The 25,560-nt window shown below is 42.8% G+C and overlaps 1 protein-coding gene across 2 annotated transcripts in view; it reads left to right on the forward strand.

Annotated features, from left to right (window-relative positions):
- LOC143807495 (adenylosuccinate synthetase isozyme 2) overlaps nt 1-25,560 on the forward strand; it is a 95,732-nt gene that overhangs the window by 59,364 nt on the left and 10,808 nt on the right. For both annotated transcript variants that reach the window (XM_077289108.1, XM_077289109.1), the window contains exons 10-12: nt 13,141-13,295; nt 13,447-13,571; nt 13,659-13,756. In XM_077289108.1, coding sequence (XP_077145223.1) covers nt 13,141-13,295; nt 13,447-13,571; nt 13,659-13,756 — 378 coding nt within the window. The remainder of the gene's footprint in view (nt 1-13,140; nt 13,296-13,446; nt 13,572-13,658; nt 13,757-25,560) is intronic.

A 25,560-nucleotide genomic window follows, 5' to 3' on the forward strand; every position in this document is an offset into this window, starting at 1 on the left:
ATTCACAGCAGAGTGATCGCAAAATGGCGCCAGCGACTTTTAAACTGCATCATGACATCATTTCAGCAGCCAATCACAGCCTTGCCAGTAGTTTCATGCCCTCCATGCTAAACAGGATGTGCCCACACTTGGAATCATTCTCATTGGCTGAATTTCTGCATTTTGAATCTTGGAACTTCCGATTCCGGTATCCGATACGCGGCAAGTATCGGAATCCCGGTATCGGAATTCCGATACCGCAAGTATCGGCCGATACCCGATACTTGCGGTATCGGAATGCTCAACACTACTAATGACCTGTCTTGTTGTTGCAGTTCACTCATTGCCTTAGTAAACTTAGATGCTCTTCTCTGCACCCGTTCTACTACAGCTATGTAGTATACACAGCTGCCCAAAACTGCACAGCATTCTAAGTATGGCCGCACTAGTGACTTGTATAGAGGCCAAACAATGTTCTTGTCATAAAAATCTATGCCTCTTTTAATGCATCCCATTGTTTAATAGCCTTCACAGCAGCTGCATTGCATTGGTTGATGAAGTTGATTTTGCGGCCCACCCATTCACCCTAGTAGTATGATTTGGTACATAATCCTACATATTTATCGATCACCGATGACCGCAACATGAGTGGGGATCTGTCCACCAAGGACAGGAAACCTACAGGCTAAAAAGGTGGCACCTCCCTCTCGCATCAGTTGGTTTCTTGTTCTTGATGGGGGAACCTTGTGCAGGCGTACCAGAGTCGGAACGAAATATGGAGTAGTTTTTTTTTCTCAGGACTGGTCGGCCAAGTCAGGCACTGATCCCTTACCTTCCTTGTCCAGTGCAGTGCAATTTCCCATGAAATTGGAGTGTCAGGAAAAAAACGCATTAATTTTGCAAAAAAAAAGTGAAAAAAAAACCGCATGCGGATTTCTGGCAGAAATGTCCGGATTTTGTCAGGAAAATTTCTGCAAGAAATCCTGACGTGTGCACATACCCTTAAGATTATTTCACTTAAAACAGCCCTGTTTTAAGTCTTTCTACAGGTGCACATTTTACTCTTATTCTAGATGACAGTGTAATCTTTAAGCTAGAACCTTCCTACCTTCCCAAAGTAGTGTCCTGATTCCATAGAGTACAAGATGTCATCCTTCCTTCCTTTTTGTTCTAATCCAAGGAATCCAGAGGAAAAATGTTTTACTTTGGATGTTAAAAGATGTGCAGTCAGATACCTGTCTGCTACAGAAAACTGGAGACAGTATAATTCATTGATCGCGTGCTTCCATTGATCGCGTGCTTCCAGTGTTCCAGGTAGGGGCTTAAAGCCTCAAAACCCACAATTGCTAGGTAGATTAGGGAGGCCATTTCTTTTGCAACCTCAGCAGGTGGCAGAGCTGAGCGGTCCAAGGAGGTTTAAAGGCTCAGACCACACGGGCTGTGGCAACCCCCTGGGCGGATAGATCGGACTTGTCCAGAGATTTGTAAGGCTGTAAACTGGTCCTCTCCTTCCACTTTATTTAGGCAATTTAGATTGGTTATGGGTGCGTCTTCTAATGTCTGCTTTGGGAGAAGGGTGCTCAGGCTGTGGTCTCTCCCTGAATTCTCATTTTCTTTGTAATTCTCTTGTGGTGCTGCCATAGGTGATCAATAAAGTCTTAGTTACTTACAGTAACTGAATTTTTCGGAACCCATGACAGCACTGTTCTATTCCCTCCCATCACGTGTGGGTGAGCACTTCTTTTGATTGGGTTGTGATTCCACACCTCAAGTTTGTGGTGTTGGTTGTGTTGTTTTAATTTAATTTATTCAATCATTGGACGTATTCTCATGCTTTGTGATCCAACTGATGCGGGGGAGAGGTGCCACCTTTTTAGCCTGTAGATTTCCTGTCCTTGGAGGACGGATCCCCTTTCTCATGGTGCTGTCATGGGTTCAAAAAAATCATGTTACCGGTAAGTAACTAAGACTTTCTTCTGCCCAAGTGCATAATCTTGCATGTATCTACATTAAACTTCAATAGTTATTTTTTTATTATATTATCTTGCTTATTTGTAGGGCAGACCATAGCCCTTTAACTTAACAGCCCAGTCATAGCTCTCATCCAACCATGTCTGTTGTTCCCACAAAGTTATAATTTTCTTGAATTATTATTCAATATCATTTCTCCATCTTGTTGGTGATACGTCTGACATTTAGTATTCATGCACTTTATGTATGTTTCTGTATCTCTACTCTTTCTTAAGGTACCGTCACATTAAGCGACGCTGCAGCGATATAGACAACGATGCCGATCGCTGCAGCGTCGCTGTTTCGTCATTGTGTGGTCGCTGGAGAGCTGTCACACAGACAGCTCTCCAGCGACCAACAATGCCGAAGTCCCCGGGTAACCAGGGTAAACATCGGGTTACTAAGCGCAGGGCCGCGCTTAGTAACCCGATGTTTACCCTAGTTACCAGTGTAAATGAAAAAAAAAACAAACACTACATACTTACATTCCGGTGTCTGTCGCGTCCCCCGGCATCCGCTTCCCTGCACTGTGTAAGCGCCGGCCCTAAAACAGAGCGGTGACGTCACCGCTGTGCTCTGCTTTACGGCCGGCGCTGACACAGTGCAGGGAAGCGGACGCCGGGGGACGCGACAGACCCCGGAATGTAAGTATGTAGTGTTTGGTTTTTTTTACATTTACAATGGTAACCAGGGTAAATATCGGGTTACTAAGTGTGGCCCTGCGCTTAGTAACCCGATGTTTACCCTGGTTACCAGTGAAGACATCGCTGAATCCGCGTCACACGCCGATTCAGCGATGTCAGCGGGTGATCCAGCGACGAAATAAGGTGCTGGCCTTCTAGCTCCGACCAACGATGTAACAGCAGGATCCTGATCGCTGCTGCGTGTCAAACACAACGATATCGCTATCCAGGAGGCTGCAATGTCACGGATCGCTAGCGTTATCCTTGTTAAGTTGTTCAGTGTGAAGGTACCTTTAGTGTTCTCCCCCATGGCACTCCAACTTGGATTACTTAGTGTAGATAGTGACCTGGAGCTATGTTCCCCAGCTGTACAGTAATTGCTTTGCTCCTCTTGTTCCTTGTTTAAATAGTCTTCCAACCTTCCAGCCATTCATTTCTAATAGCACAGCCACAATTTCTCCAATGAAGTGCATTCCATCCCCAGCAAAAAGCATGTATCCAAAAGAGAAATTTGTCCAATTCTCCAGGAACCCAAAACATTCCTGCCTACACCAATTCTTCAGCCACTTATTCACTAACCTTCTCTCCTGCTGCCTTTGGTGTGGTACAGGTAGTATTTCAGAGATGCTGTCTTTCAAGAAACTGATTGAAACTTATGGCCTAAATCAATACAGTGTGAAATAATTTTAAAGGACCTTCCACCTACCTCTAAATTTGTTATTGGTGCCAATGTTCATCCCTTTACCAGCACCTGTCTGGCCTTCTATGCTTTCCTATTTTTCCCACTTTACTCAAGCAGATGCTCCCCTGAATTTGAGTATATGTCTCGCTGTAGCAATGTTACCCCTATACTGTCCCACTTTTCTCCCCCCTAATCTGCCAGCTTTGCAAAATTTATTGGGGTGTGCCAGATGGGGACTAGTGATCCTGACACTTTTTTTTTTTTTTTTTTTTTTTTCCAACTCAACCTTTCATGTGAGGGAATCTGCTCAATTATGCTAAAAACACTGCTCAAATTCTGACAGTTTGAGCCGGGTGTTATCTTGGTATAATCCGATTCTCTCACATGCGAGAATCGATCACTGGTGTGGAGAACATGGAAAACTTAATGGAGAAATTGAGTCAGCGGATGTCATACTGCACTCAGATGACATTAGGGTGCAGTTTGTTTCACATGCACCCATAGACTTGTATTGGTGTGCATAATCTGATTTGCAGAGCCATTTGCTGTTGCTGAATCAGCATGAGAAAAAAAATAGCAGATCTTCATTGCCCCATGGAATAACATTGCTCCAAGTGCTATCTAAAATATCAGATAGTATTCGGCCGTGTTATACACTCATGCGAGCGAACCCTTAGGAAAGTATTGATGTGAGGAGAGGGGCAGAGATGACAGCATTGTGAGAGGAGCGCTGCAGTTAGATGTATTTTGTAATCCTACTACTGTAAGTGCATTGATCATGGCTGTGTGCCATTACATGTTTTGCCAAGTAAAATCCTGTTCTAGACTTTTCTGGTGAAGAGGGAAGTTGGGTTCCCCTCATGCATGATGCCTTTTGGTTTTCATGGTCAACGTCATGCAAGGGAAAAAGTACACACTCCCAAAGAAAAATCTCTTGTGATGCCCATTGGGCTAATCAAAAATTATAGCCTAAACTTTACAAGCTAATATCCCGACAGTGGAGATGAGAAATTCAAAGATTAAAACTACATCTAAGGGTACCGTCACACAGTGAAATTTCCATCGCTACGACGGTACGATTCGTGACGTTCTAGCGATATCGTTACGATATCGCAGTGTCTGACACGCAGCAGCGATCAGGGACCCTGCTGAGAATCGTACGTCGTAGCACATCGTTTGGAACTTTCTTTCGTCGCTTGATCACCCGCTGACATCGCTGGATCGTTGTGTGTGACAGCGATCCAGCGATGTGTTCGCTTGTAACCAGGGTAAACATCGGGTAACTAAGCGCAGGGCCGCGCTTAGTAACCCGATGTTTACCCTGGTTACAAGCGTAAACGTAAAAAAACCAAACAGTACATACTCACATTCCGGTGTCTGTCCTCCGGCGTCTCAGCTTCTCTGCACTGTGAGCGCCTGCCGGCCGGAAAGCGAGCACAGCGGTGACGTCACCGCTCTGCTTTCCGGCTATGGCGCTTACACAGTGGAGAGAAGCAGAACGCCGGGGACAGACACCGGAATGTGAGTATGTACTGTTTTTTTTTTTTACGTTAACGCTGGTAACCAGGGTAAACATCGGGTTACTAAGCGCGGCCCTGCGCTTAGTAACCCGATGTTTACCCTGGTTACCCGGGGACTTCGGCATCGCTCCAGCGCCGTGATTGCAAAGTGTGACCGCAGTCTACGACGCTGGAGCGATATTCATACGACGCTGCGACGTCACGAATCGTGCCGTCGCAGCGATGGAAATTTCACTGTGTGACGGTACCCTTACTCTACAGCCAATATTCCAAGATGTGGCCAGTTTAACATGCTCAAACTGGTGAAAGACTCTCTGTAAACCAAACTACACTTAGAACAGTACACCAGATTTGGGACAAGGCACTTTGGTGCCCTTGGCTAATGAAGCCAGTGGCGTGACACCCTCTCCACCCCCAACCTCTCCCTCACTGATGAACCCTCAGCCCCCAAGCAAAGGAATGGATCAGAGACTAAGGCAACAGAACCCATAACACAGTCCCCCTCTGATGGGCCAGGTAACAAGCTCTGATGACCACTTCCACTGGAATTGTTACCTTTCACCAAAAAAATACCAGCAAGAGCAAAAAACTGGTGTACTTTGGGGGGGGGGGGGGGTGAGGGGGTGAGATTTAACAGAGAATGCAATTTCAAAGTTGGATATAGAATCATTCATTGTGTACCATTTATACAATGTAAGGGACAAATAACAATATTAATCCTTGATCTATATTTTAATTTTAAATGTCACACATGGACAGACATGGAAACAAATATGACTTAACTATAATGGGAACTGTTCGGTTTCAATTAAGGTTTCCATTATTTGGTGGATACCCTACTGGAAACTGAACAGACCCTATTATAGATATAGGGATACATATGGTGGTTTTTGCGTCCGTCCTACAACAAATACAGTTTGCAAAAAAAACTGATAGTGATTCTGGTGCCATATCCTTGTATGGATAGTGGTTCTGGTAGTGTATTCATGTAGTGATGGTTCTTCTAGTGCTGTATTCATGTACTACTGATGGCTCATGTAGTGATGATGGTTTTAGACCTGTACTCATGACCAGAAAGATAATTAGTACTTGGAATACAAATGCAAAGTCATCACTGGGACATAAATCGAACACCAGAGCTATGTATATGTGTGTGTGTATCTCTATCTCTATCTCTCCGTAACGGCTGCCGCGAACAATCAGCGACGGGCACAGTCCGATTGGTCCCTCCCTACTCCCCTGCAGTCAGTGCCCGGCGCCTGCATACTCTCCTCCAGTCACCGCTAACACAGGGTTAATGCCAGCGATAAAGGACCGTGTTATGCCGCGGGTAACGCACTCCGTTATAGCTATCAACCCTGTGTCCCCAACTTTTTACTATTGATGCTGCCTATGCAGCATCAATAGTAAAAAGATGTAATGTTAAAAATGATAAAACAAAAAACCTGCTAGTCTCACCTTCTGTAGTCTGCCGAGGCGCGCGCGGCTCCCGCCATCTTCCGTTCCCAGAGATGCATTGCGAAATTACCCAGAAGACTTAGCGGTCTCGCGAGACCGCTAAGTCATGTGGGTAATTTCGCAATGCATCCTGGGAACGGAAGATGGCGGCAGCCATGCGCGCATTGCCAGAGCTTCGCTGGATCCTGGCGGGTGAGTATATACAGTTAGGTCCATATATATTTGGACAGACATTTTTCTAATTTTGGTTACAGACATTAACACAATGAATTTTAAACAAAACAATTCAGATGCAGTTGAAGTTCAGACTTTCAGCTTTCATTTGAGAATATCCACATTAAAATTGGATGAAGGGTTTAGGAGTTTCAGCTCCTTAACATGTGCGACCCTGTTTTTAAAGGGACCAAAAGTAATTGGACAATCAACACCAAGGCTATTTCATGGACAGGTGTGGGCAATCCCTTCATTATGTCATTCTCAATTAAGCAGATAAAAGGTCTGGAGTTGATTTGAGGTGTGGTGCTTGAATTTGGAAGGTTTTGCTGTGAAGTAAACCTTGTGGTCAAAGGAGCTCTCCATGCAGGTGAAACAAGCCATCCTTAAGCTGCGAAAACAGAAAAAACCCATCCGAGAAATTGCTGCAATATTAGGAGTGGCAAAATCTACAGTTTGGTACATCCTGAGAAAGAAAGAAAGCACTGGTGAACTCATCAATGCAAAAAGACCTGGGCGCCCACGGAAGACAACAGTGGTGGATGATCGCAGAATAATCTCCATGTTGAAGAGAAACCCCTTCACAACAGCCAACCAAGTGACCAACACTCTCCAGGAGGTCGGCGTATCAATATCCAAATCTACCATAAAGAGAAGACTGCATGAAAGTAAATACAGAGGGTTCACTGCACGGTGCAAGCCACTCATAAGCATCAAGAATAAAAAGGCTAGACTGGACTTTGCTAAAAAACATCTAAAAAAGCCAGGACAGTTCTGGAAGAACATTCTTTGGACAGATGAAACCAAGATCAACCTCTGCCAGAATGATGGAAAGAGAAAAGCATGGCGATGGCGTGGTACAGCTCATGATCCAAAGCATACCACATCATCTGTAAAACATGGTGGAGGCAGTGTGATGGCTTGGGCATGCATGGCTGCCAGTGGCACTGGGTCACTAGTGTTTATTGATGATGTGACACAGGACTGAAGCCGCCGAATGAATTCTGAGGTATTCAGAGCCATACTGTGAGCTCAGATCCAGCCAAATGCAGCCAAACCGATTGGTCGTCGTTTCATACTACAGATGGACAATGACCCAAAACATAAAGCCAAAGCAACCCAGGAGTTTATTAAAGCAAAGAAGTGGAATATTCTTGAATGGCCAAGTCAGTCACCTGATCTCAACCCAATTGAGCATGCATTTCACTTGTTAAAGACTAAACTTCAGACAGAAAGGCCCACAAACAAACAGCAACTGAAAACCACCGCAGTGAAGGCCTGGCAGAGCATCAAAAAGGAGGAAACACAGCGTCTGGTGATGTCCATGAGTTCAAGACTTCCGGCAGTTATTGCCAACAAAGGGTTTTCAACCAAGTACTAAAAATTAACATTTTATTTAAAATTATTGAATCTGCCCAATTACTTTTGGTCCCTTTAAAAACAGGGTGGCACATGTTAAGGAGCTGAAACTCGTAAACCCTTCATCCAATTTTAATGTGGATACCCTCAAATGAAAGCTGAAAGTCTGAACTTCAACTGCATCTGAATTGTTTTGTTTAAAATTCATTGTGGTAATGTCCATAACCAAAATTAGAAAAATGTTGTCTCTGTCCAAATATATATGGACCTAACTGTACCTATTTTTTATTTTAATTATTTTTTTAAACAAGGATATGGTGCCCACACTGCTGTATACTACGTGGGCTGTGTTATATACTGCGTGGCTGCTATATACTACGTGGCCAGTATTAGATACTATGTGGGCTGTGTTTTCTACTGCGTGGGCTGTGCTATATATTACGTGGCCTGTGTTATATACTACGTCGCTGCTCTATACTGCGTGGGCTGTGTTATATAGTATGTGGGCTGACATATACTGTTTGGGCTGTGTTATATACTGCGTGGCCACTGCTATATATTGCGTGGCCTGTATTAACGCATCGGCTATTCTACAATATGTATGTATATAGCAGCCACTTGGTATATAGCACAGGCCACGTACTATTTGTCTGCTATATACTACATGGCTCCTAATATACTACGTGGCCTGTGCTATATACTATGTGGCTGCTATATACATACGTACATATTCTAGAATACCCGATGCGTTAGAATCGGGCCACCATCTAGTCAATAGCATATACGGCACCAGAACCATCAGATTTAAATAAATAGGTCACTCGAATTGCCATCAGTACATGAATACATCACAAAAACCACTGTCAGTAAATATACCAGTACATGAATAATTACCAGAATAATCAGTACATGATTACATCACGTTTGTTACAGTAATCAATTGTAATTTCAAGTCATCCCCATATACACTTGTTTCACATGAACCTACAACTCCCACTTTGTTCTTTAAGGGTGTGGGTCAACGGTCAGTAAACGCTGCTTGTTTGACGCTGCGCAGAGCTGCAGCGTCAAACACGCAGCGTCCAGATGTTCCAGCATAGTGGAGGGGATTTTTTGAAATCCCATATCCACTATGCGTGGAAACCCGCACGCGGCGGCCCTGCGACTCCGGACATGCTGCGCGTCTTTTCAGATCGCAGCATGTCCGTGTTACCTGCGGCGATGCTGCGTCCCCGCAAGGCATAACACAGGGCCCTATGGGAGGGTGCGATGATCCCGGATGTGTACAGTTAACACATCCGGCATCATCGCGTCCCAGAAGGGGGTGGGGCTTAGCGCCGAGCGGCTTCGCCGCTCCGACGATACCGCCGGCCATCCTGAACGTGGACACGCAGCCTAACAATGGAAAAGAGATGTTAGGAGTTATCTGTCATTATCAGACTGTGGATCATACAGGACAAGTAAACATTTACATCCAGGTACCTTTTTATAGGTGACATCTTCACGGATTTGGACTTGTTTGTTCTTTTCACCTCCATCTTGTCCAGCCTCCATGATGACTTTTCACATCTCCTCTCTGCAGACTCCCCTCTTCTTCGGTCGAGTTCTACTTTTGAAATTCAAGACACCACTGTTTTTACCTGACATGTACTGGGAAGCGGGGGGTTTCAACATGCATGGAAACTGCAAATAAAGTGCAAATGTGTGTGTTTTTTTTTTCTTGTAATACCATGTTTACTGAATACTAAAACTGACCTGCCATTATGATTCCCAAGGTCATTACTAGTTCATAGATACAAAATATGTATATGTTCTTTAAGCAGTGAAAACAAAATCCAACTTTTTATAAATTAAAAAAAACACGCTATCTTCCTAGACCCATAGCGTCTACATTTTTTTCATTTTTTTTTTTTTTTTTTTTTATATGTGGGGCTGGGTGAGGGCTTATTTTTTGCGCGCCGAGTTGACATTTTTATTGACACTATTTTTGGGTAAATGCAATGTTTTCATTGACGGTTATTGCATTTTATTGCAATGTTGTGGCAACAAAAAAAAAAAGCCGTACTGCTGGCATGTTTATCATATATATGTTTTTTTTTATTGTGACGTTTAGCAATCAAACTAAGTTACTTTATATTTTCATAAAGCGGACATTTCTGAACATTTGTGGATTATCCTTTGTTTATTCATTCTGTCGTCAAACAAAATTTGAAGAGAAAGCCATTAAAAAATTGTATCCATAAAAGCTTCAGCTCCTCAAAGACAAGCAATCGCACAGCTCTGTTGACAGCAAAATAAAGTTATAGTTCTAAAAATTTTGGGCTGGAAAACATTGTATTTATCCACTAGAAAAACAAAGTTGTGATATACCACATGATGAATGGCAAAATTGATTTCTAAATTTTGTTAATTCTGCTTCCCAAAAATCATAAAAAGGCTTGGTTCACATTTATCTTGTGAGCCTGAGCCCTTAAAAGATGTTGTTCACTTCTTTTTCATTGACTTATCTTTAGGATAGGTCACAAATGTCTGGTCAGGATCCGGCACCCCCGCCCATCAGCTGCTCTCGCCATCTGCAGCGGCCGCCGGCTGGAACTGCTCGATTGCGGAGCTGCTCAGTCTTCTGATAGTGGCCGTGGCAGGGTTTCGTACATCTGCCTCCTATTTGATTTGAACAGGGAAATGCACATTCATCATGCCAATTCTCATTTGCTCTTACAAATGCCTATGTAGAGAGCAGCAGTGGAGATGGGTATGTCATTGACTGCTGTGCTTTGCATAGGCATTGGCCTAGATGATAATGCCGACTTCTTTGTACCTGGAGCAGACAGCATACTTGAGAATACAACCTGATTCAGCTCCGTCACCTTCTTGCTTATCACCTACACTCCCCAAAGCACAGAAAAAAAATATTGTCGAAAGCTAATTATATCAATATCATCTTTTAAGCACCACTCAAGCTGTTTTTCTTTTTTTCTTCAGCGCTGGAGTGGCGCATTAAATGTAAGCCCCTGTCCCCCTTCATATATTTGCACTCTGACGTCTTCACTGGTTTTTGGCACAACTCCGGTCCTGCGACGCAATCTTGTGAACGCTACTTCTGAGTGGCCGAAAGTCAGAAGTTGCGTCACTAGCTCTCAGTGCAACTCTGAGAGGCAGAACGAGTCTCATAGACTTGTATTGAAAAGTGACCCACAGCTCGCTCCATGAAACGCTGGAGCTGGCAGTAGGTCACTATTCGCTGGAGTGGGGCTTTAAAGCACAGTGCCTCCACCAATCTGTCCTGTTCAGTATGACACGGAGGGGGTAGCATAACCCCTTTAAGCTCATTCTGCAAGTTATTTGAGCTGTTTTGTAATAGAGCAGATCTTTAAAAGCCGTCTGCATGGAAAAAATTGTATAGATAGCCATCACTCTTGTGACAAGAATATCATCTTTCAACGCTCTGGAATTTCACTTACTTCGTGTAAAGTGTCATTTAGCATTACTGTACCTTGTGAACATGAAGGTACATTCATACTTCACAGAAAATTTCCACATCTGCAAACCTACTGTAAATCTTTGAAATCCATATCTAGGACTTTCACTGCAAGATATAAAAAATTACTGCAATAATCTTCATCGTGCAGAACAGAGGTCCCAACCTTCCTTACCCGGAGAGCCATATTTAGGTCTGAGGGCAATGAGTCACATCCACATGGAGATTGAAGGAAAACAAGCAGGTGGAAGGTGTATTTAAATGATTAGCCCTGCTGCAAAGCACCGAGTGGCAGGACTTGGTTTGAACAATCCTCCTGTGCTGACAGTGTCCCTTTATGGAACAGTCCACCTAACTGTGATTAGTAATTGACAGGGAAAGTGAAGTTGCTGAATGAGACTCCATTGAAATGCCAAGCATAGCTTACATGAGCAGAGATTTAGGGTATGTGCACACGTCAGGATTTCTTGCAGAAATTTTCCTGACAAAAATCCGGAAATTTCTGCCAGAAATGCGCATGCGTTTTTTGACGCGTTTTTTTTTTTTTTTTTTTTTTTTTGAGGAAAATTCGCGGATTTTTTGCGTTTTTCTCCTGACACTCCAAAATCATGGGAAATCCGCAAAAAGAATGAACAAGTTCATTCTTTTTGCGGATTGCGTTTTTTTTGCGGAAAAAAACGCAACATCTGCACAAAAATTGCGGAATGCATTCTAAATGATAGGATGCATAATGTAAGCGATCCCCCAGACGAAGCGTTTCGGTGCGAAATGCGCGTCAGGTGTTGGTGGGCTTCCAGTAGCGCTTCATTATACCATTATTTTTCTGTACTTATACACTGTTTATAGTGTTCTTACTTGGTTATTTGCACTTATATATTGCTAGTACTGTTATTACTTGCTCATTTGCACATGACCATTTGCACAATGTTTGGTCACATGGATTTATTGTGGTCTGTATTATTATACCACTAAATATGAAGCTCTTATCTGGTTAGCCCTCCTTGTTCCTGTGTTTTTAGGTGTTTACCCATATATGTAGTGTTATTGCTTCTGTTGGATGATAAAATTATTTATAATTTACTTGCCCTGTGTGAAGTTGATGTCTTGGTGCTGTGTTAATCTTGCTTCACGGCTATACTAATTGGATATTATTAGGTGTTGTGTAGGCTGTGATTAGCTAAATTGGAAGGCCAGACAATTGTCAGTGCATTGGCATTATTTTGTTGGAGACAGCGATGTACTTGCTCTCAACTCACTATAAAGTGGTTATGATTAAATGTATCCCACCGTAATTTAGTGTAATGGACAAATCTAAATGTGGGTTTTTTTGTTTTTTTTTAATGATTAAAAAAAGTTTGACGACGTACTATATATCATCAGATACATTTAGTATTTGGGCTTTGACAATTTTATTTATTATGCTTTGCTTGCATAGCGCTATCTTATTCCACAGTGCTTTTACATACATTATCAGCACTGTCCCTGATGGGGCTCACAATCTAAATTCCCTCTGTATGTGTTTGGAGTATTGGAGGAAACCCACGCAAATACGGGGAGAGCATACAAACTCCTTGCAGATGTTGTCCTTGGTGGGATTTGAACCCAGGACCCCAGTGCCGCAAGGCTAAATACTGAGCCACCGTGCTGCCCTACCCTCTTGGTTTTACCAGCTGAAAATACATTATAGATTTTAAACCTGAACAGTTTGCAGTGGAAAATGATTTTTAAATGTGATGTCCTTTTTATTATACTTGGCAGGTACCTATCCATTTGTGACCTCTTCAAATTGCACTGTTGGAGGAGTTTGTACGGGCCTTGGCATTCCACCTCAAAGCATTGGAGATGTTTATGGAGTGGTAAAAGCATACACTACTCGAGTTGGTATTGGTGCCTTTCCGACAGAGCAAAGCAATGTAAGTTGTCAAAACAGTGAATTTATTTGCATAACCAATTCACTAATAGATACTTGTCCAATGAGTCTCTTACTATTAAGAGCGAATTGACTTTTGGAAGGCAGCCAGAATTTTAAGTTTCACATACCCTTGTTTACGTCTTTCTTATTAGGATATTGGAGATATTCTCCAGACTCGAGGCCATGAGTTTGGAGTTACTACTGGTAGGAGGAGGAGATGTGGATGGTTGGATTTGGTTTTGCTCAGATTTGCTCACATGATCAATGGATTCACAGCGTAAGTTTGCACATAGTGTTATTTTACCTGTACATTGCTTGCCAAAATGTTATGAATGTTAGAATAATAAAGGTTTCTACATTACAGGCTGGCGCTTACAAAACTCGACATTTTGGATGTTTTTTCAGAAATTAAAGTAGGTGTTTCCTACAAATTGGATGGTGTAAAGATACCTCACTTCCCAGGTAAGCTTTCTATTCATGAATCAAGCCTGTCATGTGTAGAGCTAAACTGAACTTTTTGGGAGAATTTTTTTCAGAGTCCACAATATGTTTGTCCAATGAAGACTAGGGTTCCACAGTGATGCTGGATAATTTCTTTACTTCTACAACCTCAAAGTTTGCAGACCAGGGAAAACCTGCAGGTGACTTACAAGAAATCCAGGATTTCCAAAAATCATAATTTTTGCTGTGGTTTTTCTACCAACACAGGGGAGCATTGAGCTCTTTAAACATTAGTTTAGTCTACCTTTACCACAGCCAATGTCTGATTCGTGCTGCTTATGGGTCGGATAGCATGGGTCTGATGGACCTCTTCAGGAATTATGAGCACCCTCGTAAAGGCAGGCAAGAAAATTGGTGGTCTTGATGAATCTCATGTTGCTTTCTGAAAGATAATGACACCATATCAACAGATTTGGGGAAGATTGGGGACATTGTTCTGATAGTCCCTTTAAGCGATTTTGGCATTTGCCTATGCTTCCTGGCATGTTTAACCATTAATAGTCATGTTTATAATGTGGTATATGTTCCTTACATTGCTTCCTTTTTATAGTATACTAGCTGTACTACCCGGCTTCGCCCGGGTTAATGACTGCTGTTAGCAAAATAGAATGTGTTAACAAAAATTTATTCTGCACACAAAAACCACAAAACAAATAGATAGAAATGTAATTATTAAAAGGCAAAAACTAAGCAAATAGAAGCATTTCACAACATATATTAGCTTTGTTATACTGAGAATGTCTTTGTTGCCTATATTAACCAATCAGAGCTCAGGTTAATTAACTGTAGCAAAATAGAAGCTGAGCTGTGATTGGTTGCTATTGGCAGCCTGATAAATCCCCAGCCAACAGGAAGCCCTCCCCCCTGGCAGTATATATTAGCTCACACATACACATAATAGACAGGTCATGTGACTGACAGCTGCCGTATTTCCTATATGGTACATTTGTTGCTCTTGTAGTTTGCTTATTAATCAGATTTTTATTTTTGAAGGACAATACCAGACTTGTGTGTGTTTTAGGGCGAGTTTTATGTGTCAAGTTGTGTGTGTTGAGTTGCGTGTGGCGACATGCATGTAGCGACTTTTGTGAGATGAGTTTTGTGTGGCGACATGCGTGTAGCAACATTTTGTGTGTTGAGTTGCATGTGACAGGTTAGTGTAGCAAGTTGTGTGCAGCAAGATTTGTGCATGGCGAGTTTTGCGCGTGGCGAGTTTTATGTGTGGTGCATTTTGAGTATGTGCAAGTTTTGTGTGAGGCAACTTTTGCATGTGGTGCAACTTTTGTACATGTGGCAATTTTTCTGTGTGTGCAAGTTTTGCATGAGGTGAGTTTTCCATGAGGTGAGTTTTGCACGTGTGGCGAGTTTTGCGTGAGCCTAGTTTTGCATATGGCGAGTTTTGCATGTAGCGAGTTTTGAGTGGTGACTTTTGTGTTTCGACTTTTATGTGGCGAGGTTGGTGTGTGTGTGTGGTGAAATGTGTGCTGAGGGTGGTATATGTGTTCAAGCACGTGGTAGTGTGTGGCGCATTTTGTGTTTGTGTTCATATCCCCGTGTGTGGTGAGTATCCCATGTCGGGGCCCCACCTTAGCAACTGTACGGTATATACTCTTTGTCGCCATCGCTCTCATTCTTTAAGTCCTCATTGTTCACATCTGGCAGCTGTCAATTTTCCTCCAACACTTTTCCCTTCACTTTTTCCCCATTATGTAGATAGGAGCAAAATTGTTTGGTGAATTGGAACGCGCGGGGTTAAAATTTCACCTCACAACATAGCCTATGACGCTCTCGGGGTCCAGACGTGTGACTGTGCAAAATTTTGTGGCTGTAGCTGCGACGGTACAGATGCCAATCCCGGACATACACACATACATACATACACACATTCAGCTTTATATATTAGATATACCTGTATGTAATCTCCTGTATATAGTATATACCTGTGTGTCATCTCACCTATATATAGTATATATCTGTGTGTCATCTCCTGTATATAGTATATACCTGTATGTCATCTCCTCCTATACATAGCATATACCTGTGTCATCTCCTCCTGTATATACTATATACCTGTAGGTAATCTGCTCCTGTATATAGTATATACCTGTGTGTCATCTCCTCCTGTATATAGTATATACCTGTATGTCATCTCCTCCTGTATGTAGTATGTACCTGTATGTCATCTCCTCCTCTATATAGTATATACCTGTGTGTCATCTCTCCTGTATATAGTATATATCTGTGTGTCATCTCCTCCTGTATATAGTATATACCTGTGTGTCATCTCCCCTGTAAATAGTATATACCTGTGTGTCATCTCCTGTATATAGTATATAGCTGTATGTCATCTCCTCCTGTATTAGCCCTCGTTCACACGTTATTTGGTCAGTATTTTTACCTCAGTATTTGTAAGCTAAAATGGCAGCCTGATAAATCCCCAGCCAACAGTAAGCCCACCCCCTGGCAGTATATATTAGCTCACACATACACATAATAGACTGGTCATGTGACTGACAGCTGCCGGATTCCTATATGGTACATTTGTTGCTCTTGTAGTTTGTCTGCTTATTAATCAGATTTTTATTTTTGAAGGATACCAGACTTGTGTGTGTTTTAGGGCGAGTTTCGTGTGTCAAGTTGTGTGTGTTGAGTTGCGTGTGGCGACATGCATGTAGGGACTTTTGTGAGATGAGTTTTGTGTGGCGACATGCGTGTAGCAACTTTTTGTGTGTCGAGTTGCATGTGACAGGTTAGTGTAGCAAGTTGTGTGCAAGTTTTGCGCATGGCGAGTTTTGCGCGTGGCGAGTTTTATGTGTGGTGCCTTTTGAGTATGTGCAAGTTTTGTGTGAGGCAACTTTTGCATGTGTTGCAACTTTTGTGCATGTGGCAATTTTTCTGCGTGTGGCAATTTTTCTGCGTGTGCAAGTTTTGCGTGTGGCGAGTTTTGCACGTGTGGCGAGTTTTGCATGTGGAGAGTTTTGCGCGTGGCGAGTTTTGAGCGGCGACTTTTGTGTTTCTACTTTTATGTGGCGAGGTTGGTGTATGTGTGGTGAAATGTGCACTGAGGGTGGTATATGTGTTCGAGCACGTGGTAGTGTGTGGCGCATTTTGTGTGTGTGTTCATATCCCCGTGGTGGTGTGATTATCCCATGTTGGGGCCCCACCTTAGCAACTGTACAGTATATACTCTTTGGTGCCATCGCTGTCATTCTTTAAGTCCCCCTTGTTCACATCTGGCAGCTGTTAATTTGCCTCCAACACTTTTCCTTTCATTTTTTCCCCATTATGTAGATAGGGGCAAAATTGTTTGGTGAATTGGAAAGCGCGGGGTTAAAATTTCACCTCACAATATAGCTTTGACGCTCTCAGGGTCCAGACGTGTGACTGTGCAAAATTTTGTGCCTGTAGCTGCGACGCCTCCAACACTTTTCCTTTCACTTTTTCCCCATTATGTAGATAGGGGCAAAATTGTTTGGTGAATTGGAAAGCGCGGGGTTAAAATTTCACCTCACAACATAGCCTATGACGCTCTCGGGGTCCAGACGTGTGACTGTGCAAAATTTTGTGGCTGTAGCTGCTACGGTTCAGATGCCAATCCCGGACATACATACATACATACATACATACACACACACACACATTCAGCTTTATATATTAGATATTTGGCCTTTTATCTAGTTGCCATCTATTCAGCTATTGTTTGTATGATTTTTCTCATTCATCGTAAATGTTATTCTACAGGTTATGATCATCACAGTGCCAAATGTAGAACCTTTTTTGTTATAAGACTTGGGAAACAGAACTTTTATGTTTTTTTTTTAAAGAGTGCATGTAGTGCTGATGGGTGGCGCTTCACTGTTGGACAGAGTGTTCATGTGGAGCTGACAGTAACGGCTGTGTGTACCCATATCGTTTCCAAACTAGCAACTCTCCCGAAGTCTGAGCTCCGAGGGGTCAAGGCAATGCGACCAACTGCATTTTAACCCACTGACACTTGGCTATTTTTGTTAACTCGGCTGCATTTGACATTAGACATACGATACATCTTTTACTCTACTCATGTCAAGTTTGACATCAGCAGACCTAAGAAATACTTGAGACTGGTGAGAATAAATAGTGGGCTTACATATGGCCAAATGATATTCTGTGGTTCATTCTGCACTTAGACATGTATAACCTTTCAAATTTGCACATTACAATTGAATAAAAGCTTAAGGGTACTGTCACACAGTGCAATTTTGATCGCTACGACGGCACGATTCGTGACGTTCTAGCGATATCGTTACGATATCGCTGTGTCTGACACGCTACTGCGATCAGACATCACGCTGAGAATCGTATGTCATAGCAGATCGTTTGGAACTTTCTTTCGTCGCTTGATCACCCGCTGACATCGCTGGATCATTGTGTGTGACAGCGATCCAGCGATGTGTTCGCTTGTAACCAGGGTAAACATCGGGTAACTAAGCGCAGGGCCGCGCTTAGTAACCCGATGTTTACCCTGGTTACCAGCGTAAACGTTAAAAAAACAAACAGTACATACTTACATTCCGGTGTCTGTCCTCCGGCGTCTCAGCTTCTCTGCACTGTGTGAGCGCCTGCCGGCCGGAAAGCAAGCACAGCGGTGACGTCACCGCTCTGCTTTCCGGCTATGGTGCTCACACAGTGCAGAGAAGCTGAGACGCCGGGGACAGACACCGGAATGTAAGTATGTACTGTTTGTTTTTTTTAACGTTTACGCTGGTAACCAGGGTAAACATCGGGTTACTAAGCGCGGCCCTGCGCTTAGTTACCCGATGTTTACCCTGGTTACCAGGGGACATCAGCATCGCTCCAGCGCCGTGATTGCAAAGTGTGACCGCAGTCTACGACGCTGGAGCGATAATCATACGACGCTGCAACGTCACGGATCGTGCCGTCGTAACGACGAAAATTGCACTGTGTGACGGTACCCTTAGTCCATGAAGTTCAGCCAAGGAATAGGAGATAGGAATACAGGGAATGCGTATAACGCTTGAACCAATCTGCCCTAAAGGGCAAATATCACTTGTAATCCTGAGTGTCCATCACACTGAGTCAAGCTTCAAGTACTTAATGTAAAATGTGTTCTGTTCTATGTTACTTTGTTCTAAAATCCTTTTTTATTTTTTTTTAAACATGTTTTTTTCAAACCAGTTTCCGCCCCGACCATTCCCTGAGTTTTTTTTTATTTCTGACGGTAAAGTAGGCCTGTGTCCTCTTCAAATACACGTTTTTTTGTTTTTTTTTTTTAATTTAACACACATACAGTATATGAAAGCTTGTTTTTGCTATTGAATGGCCACAGGATATCATATGAACTGTAAGAAAATCCAAATGCACAGGGGAAAAAATGATTCCAACTTTTGAGGTTTTACTTTTTGGATGTTTTTATTGTGCAGTAAAAAATCTGGCAACGTTTCTCAGGTCAGAATGATTAGTCATATCAAATGTGTGATTTTTAACCCCTTCTTGACATTTGCCGTACATATACCGTGCATGTCGTGTCCCTCCCTTTGATGTGGGCACCGCCGGAGCCCACATCTTTCCCGGCACTTGTCAGCTGTTTTGAAAAGCTGACATGTGCCCCTGTTAAATACCGCTGTCCATCTGTGATCGCGCCAGAAGAGCGTCACTAATCCCGCCTGTCGGCGCCTGTGTCACGTGACTGTTGGTCACCGATGGGTTGGCATGACAACCTGGGGTCTGCAGGAGACCCCTGTGTTTGTCATTGCCGGATTGCTGAGAGCGCCACCCAGTGGCAAGTCAGCATTTCTGCTACACAGAGGCGATCTGATCATCGCCTGTTGTATTAGAGGAGATCAGACAACTGCAGCTTCTAGTCTCCCATGGAGACTATTGAAGCATGCAATAAGTAAAAGAAAAAAGTTTTTTAAAATTAAAAAAAACAAAAAAAAAACTGTTCAAATCACCATTCGCCCCATTCAAAATAAAACCATAAAAAGAAAAAACCCACACATTTGGTATTGCAGCATTTAGAATCACCTGATCTATAAAGCTATAAAAAGAATGAATCCAGAATGAACGCCAGAATTATTATTTTTTTTTTAGGGTTGCCACAACATTGCATGTTGTCTGTTCTTTTAGAACATTATAACGGTTAAAAGTTCTCGAGGGATTTCTCATTTTTCCAACAAAATTTACAAAACCATTTTTTGAGGACCACCTCACATTTGAAGTGACTTTAGGGGGTCGTTATGACAGAAAATACCCAAAAGTGACACCATTCTAAAATCTGCACTCCTTAAGGTGCACAAAACCACATTCAAGAAGTTTATTAACTATTCAGGTGCTTCACGAGAACTAAAGCAATGTGGAAGGAAACAATTAACATTTAACTTTAACAAAAAATTTAGTTTAGACCCAAATTTTTTTATTTTCACAAGGGTATCAAGAAATTGCAGAACAAATTTTGTAGACCATTTTCTCCTGAGTACGCAGATACCCCATTTGTGGGGGAAAGCCACTCTTTGGATGCATGGAAGACTCAGAAGGGAGGGAGCACTGTTTGACTTTTTGAAAGCAAAATTGGTTGGAATTGACGGCGGGCACCATGTCATATTTGTAGACTCCCTGATGTGCCTAAACAGTGGAAAACCCCTAATTCTAACTCCACCCCCAACACACCCCTAACTTTTAATCCCAACCCCACAACACGAACCCTAACCGCAAAGATAGGAAAAAAAATAGAACTATTTTTATTATTATTATTTTGATCACTGTGATAAACCCCCTATCACGTAACTGGGGGGCGAAGCATGTTCTCCAGGGTCTCGACTACCCCCCTATACACTTATTTCTTAGCGTTGTTAAAAAGGAGCGTTGTTATAAGACCCCTGCCGCTGTTAAAAGTTGTATCAGCAGACGTTAAGGGGTTAACTTCCCAGCCACACCCTTGAGGTGGAGATATGGTGCGTAGACATCCTGATCATCTCTGATCTACCTAAAAACCGTCTTTCTCGTGGTTGATTAACCCCTTCAGCACATAGCGTGCTGGAGAGAAAATTATGGGCATTTTTTAGATGACAGAAGAAAGCAATCTTAATGATACTTATCCCCCTTCACATACAGTGCCAGTAGTATGTATGTGTATGTATGTATATACATATATATTTATATTTCTCTACTATATAATTGTCTAAGGGTCACTTCCGTCTTTCAGTCTGTCTGTCTGTCACGGAAATCCCAAGTCGCGGTAAAACAGCCACGACCAATCAGCGACAGGCACAGTTCGGCGGCAAAATGGCCTATGCAGCATCAATAGTAAAAAGAACTAATGTTAAATGGCCTATGCAGCATCAATAGTAAAAAGAACTGTTAAAAATAATAAAAAAAAATAAATCATTATATACTCACCTTCTGTCGGCCCCCGGATCCAGCCCAGGCCTTTCCCGCTCCTTGCGACGCTCAGGTCCATGCATTGCGGGCTGGTGAGATGATGACGTGGCGGTCTCGCGAGACCACTACGGCGTCATCTCGCGAGACCGCAATGCACCGCGCGCCCAATCAGCGACATTGGTACGGGATTTAAATGCCGCTTTGCTGATTGGTCGTGCCCGATCAGCAACATTGGCGTGGGATTTAAACATCGTTTCGCTGATTGGTCACGGCCGGCCGCGACTAATCAGCGACAGGCGTAGTCCGGCCGCGAATAGGCGCGGGATTTGAACCACGCTTCAGGCCAGACTGCGCCTGTCTCTCATTGGTCGTGGCATGCCGGGCACGACCAATTAGCGAAGCGTGGTTCAAATCCCCACACCAATTCGCGGCCGGTCTGCGCCTGACGCTGATTGGTCCAGGATTTAAACACCGTTTCGGTGATTGGTTGTGGCCGGCCGCAACTAATCGGCGACAGGTGTAGTCCAGCCGTGAATTGACGCAGAATTTGAACCATGCTTCAGGCTGGACTGCGCCTGTCTGATTGGTTGCTGCATGCCGGCGGCGACCAATCAGCGAAGCATGGTTCAAATCCCGCGCCAATTCGCACCGGAGGTGGGACAGGCCCAGTCCAGCCGAGAATTGGTGCGGGATTTGAATCACGCTTCACTAATTGGTCGCGCCTGCCGGCAATTTAACCCCCACTCACAGCGAGACATTACACTGTGTTCCAAATTATTATGCACAAAGAGTTTAGGAGTGATAAGGTTAGAATTTTTTTGTCATTTAAACTCATTGATGGTGATGTGTGTCAGGGCTCTTTATATCACTGAAAGCAATTGCAGATACCTGTGCAAATTAGTTTGGCAGGTGTGTCCAAATAAAGGCAAGACTACTTAAGAAGGCTGTTCCACATTATTAAGTAGCCTACATTTTTTGCCAAAATGGGAAAGAAAAAAGATGGCGACTGCTGAGAAGCAGCAAATTGTGGAGTATTTAGGTCAATTCATGACTACAATCAACATTGCCAAGACACTTCATCGTGATCATCGCACAATCAAGAAGTATGTAGCTGATACCCAGCACACACATGTGCGTGCTGATAAGGAAAAATTGAGGACTCTTTCCAACAGGCAATTGCGTAAGGTTAAAAGAGCAGCTGCAAAAATGCCTTGTCATAGCAGCAGACAAGTTTTTGAAGCTGCTGGTGCCTCCAACGTCCCCAGAACAACAAGATGCAGGGTCCTTCAGAGGTTTGCAGCTGTGCGTAAGCCATCCTGTCGACCACCTCTATCCATTGCACACAAGCAGAAACGGCTCCAGTGGGCCAAACGATACATGAAGACTGACTTCCAAACTGTTTTGTTCACCGATGAGTGCCGTGCAACGCTCGATGGTCCAGATGGATGGAGTGGAGGATGGCTGGTTGATGGATACCCCATGAAAACACGGCTAAGGCACCAACAAGGAGGAGGTGGAGTAATGTTTTGGGCTGGAATCATGGGGAGAGAGATTGTCGGCCCCTTTATGATCCCTGAAGGGGTAAAGATGAACTCCGTAATCTATGTGGAGTTTCTAAAACAACACTTCCTGCCATGGTTCAAGAGGAAGAACCGTGCTTTCCGCAGCAAGATCATTTTCATGTATCATAATGCACCGTCTCATGCTGCAAAAAACACATCTGCATCTCTGGCTGCTATGGGCATAAAAGAGGACAAACTTATGGTGTGGCCACCATCTTCCCCTGACCTCAACCCCATTGAGAACCTCTGGAGCATCATCAAAAGGAGTGTCTATGATGGCGGGAGGCAGTTCACATCTAAGCAACAGCTCTGGGAAGGTATTCTGTCCACATGCAAAACAATTGAAGCAGAAACCATCCAAAAACTGACCAATTCAATGGACGAGAGAATTTAGAAGCTTCTTTCGAACAAGGGGTCCTATGTGCAAATGTAACATCACCTAGAATAAAGTTTTCACTTGAAAACTGTTTGATTTCATTTTGTAATAAGCTGATAGTGCTTATAACTTCACAATTGACCATTTTTTTTGTTCAAAATAAAAAAAAAGGTTGAAAACTCTGCTGTGCATAATAATTTGGAACATGCATTTTGTGTTTAATTTTTTTTTTAAAAAAGATCCTGTTTTCATAGGCCGTTTGTTCCAAAACATTGCAATTATACTAGAATAGTAGATGACTGGAAAATAACAATAACTGCAATTCAGCTAGGTAATTTAGAGAAAATATGAGGAAATATTATTTGCATAATAATTTGGAACACAGTGTAGTTCACTCACATTTACTGATTAAGTTCTGTCAGATCAGTCAGTGCCATGTAGTTCAGTCAAATTTAATGAACACTTTGTCAGTCACAATGTGACAGTTCAGTCACGTTTAATGAACATTTTCTGTCAGTCCCAGTGCCACGTAGTTAAGTCACGTTTAATGATTTTCTGTCAGTCATAGTACCACGTATTTCAGTCACGTTTAATGAACACTTTGTCAGTCACAGCGCGCTGAACAGATACTTCTTTACTGTACACTATCACGATTTACGCTTTCTGTCTTTAGAATGGGTCGTAAGCTAAAATACGCCAATGAGGATGACAGAGAAAAGCAGCAGCAAGGCAACGACAACATCGAGAGCAACAGACACTTCAACAAATTGCCGCTAGACAAGCCCAGGATGCGGAATCTCACAGACCATGTCGGGGAGAGGAGACATCAAAACAAACTGCCGCCAGACAAGCCCAGGATGTGGAATCTCAGACAACGTCGCCAACAGGAGACACTACAACAAACCGTCGTAAGACAGGAACATGATCGCCAAATTCATAAAAAAACGAATGCTCTACCAACTAAGGCAAGCTCAGGCCAATATTCAACATCTTGCACATTACGTAACAGCCAATGAAAGTACAATTATTGATCACTACTGTGGGAATATGAATGCAGTTTGCTCTAAATGCGACTCTCAGAATTTCATTGATGAAAAACCATCTGACAATCAGTTTACTCAATGCTGCCAAAAAAGGGAAAGTTATGCTCCCGAGACCTCACTACTCAGATCTGTTTGAGCAGTTGATGAAAGGAACGCATCAACACAGTAGAAAATTTATGGAAAATATCAGAAGCATCAACAGTTCTCATGCGTTTGCTTCATTTGGTGCCAACATTGCACCGCCCCCTGGATTTGGACCATATTATTTTAAAATTCACGGCCAGATCTACCACCGCACTGGAACACTTCACCCAGAAATAGGACAACCACCAAAATTTGCACAATTATACATCATTGATACAAATGAGGTTACAGAACAAAGGATGAACCTGAAAGGAAACCAAAAGTGTGATGTTGAACTGATGAACCAAATTGCTGTACATTTACAAAAAATAAGCCCATTTGCTGCCACATATCGCATGCTTAAAGACGTCGAAGCTGAGGAGGAACAGAGGGCTATACAAAATTGTACTGAAATGCCTTCTATTGTCATTAAACAAGAACTTAAACAGGATCCTCGACTTTACAACAAACCACGTGTAAGTGAGGTCGCAGTTTTTCAAAACGATGATGGAGAGCCTCCTTTTCAAAGGGATATTAGTCCATCTTAAGCCAGACAAAAAACAATCCTTTGGTTCCTAAGACACAACGAATTAGCATTTTGCATGGTGGCATGAAAACCTTAACCAGCAAGGAACTTCAAGAAGAATTACACAGCTGCAATACTACAGTTTTCTTCTGTCTGTCCGAAATTACTTCAATCCTATTTTAAACGGGAAACTGACACAACAGTACGTAGTTGACGCATATGTTAAAATTGAAGCTAATCCTCTAAATTTCATAAGAGTGAACCAAACACAACTTAAAGTTGAAGACTACTGCGTTCTTCTAGAACATTTGCAAAAACAATCAATTGAAAAAGGAATTCCAATTGGAAAAACAGTAATTCTCCCGTCATCGTTTGAAGGTAGCCCCCGCAACATGCAACAGTGTTACTATTGCCATTGCATCTTGATAACGAAGTATGGAAGACCTGACATTTTTGTGACAATGACCTGTAATCCTAAATGGCCGGAAATTACTAAAAATCTAGAACCCTGGCAAAAAGTTGAACACAGTCCGGACTTAGTCGCACGCGTATTTCGACTGAAACTCGGCAGCCTTTTGAAAGACATCAAAAATGGGCTTTTTGGAACAGTCGTAGGTACACGTCATAGTTTCAGAAACGAGGTCTCCCACATGCGCATATACTAATTATCTTAGACGCAGATTCCAAGTTTCGTACGGAGGAAGAAATTGACATTAGTGTGGGCTGAAATTCCTAACCAAGAAAAGTATCTTGAACTG

Source organism: Ranitomeya variabilis, chromosome 2 (assembly GCF_051348905.1).
Source record: "Ranitomeya variabilis isolate aRanVar5 chromosome 2, aRanVar5.hap1, whole genome shotgun sequence".
In the NCBI taxonomy this organism is placed as follows: Eukaryota; Metazoa; Chordata; class Amphibia; order Anura; family Dendrobatidae; genus Ranitomeya; species Ranitomeya variabilis.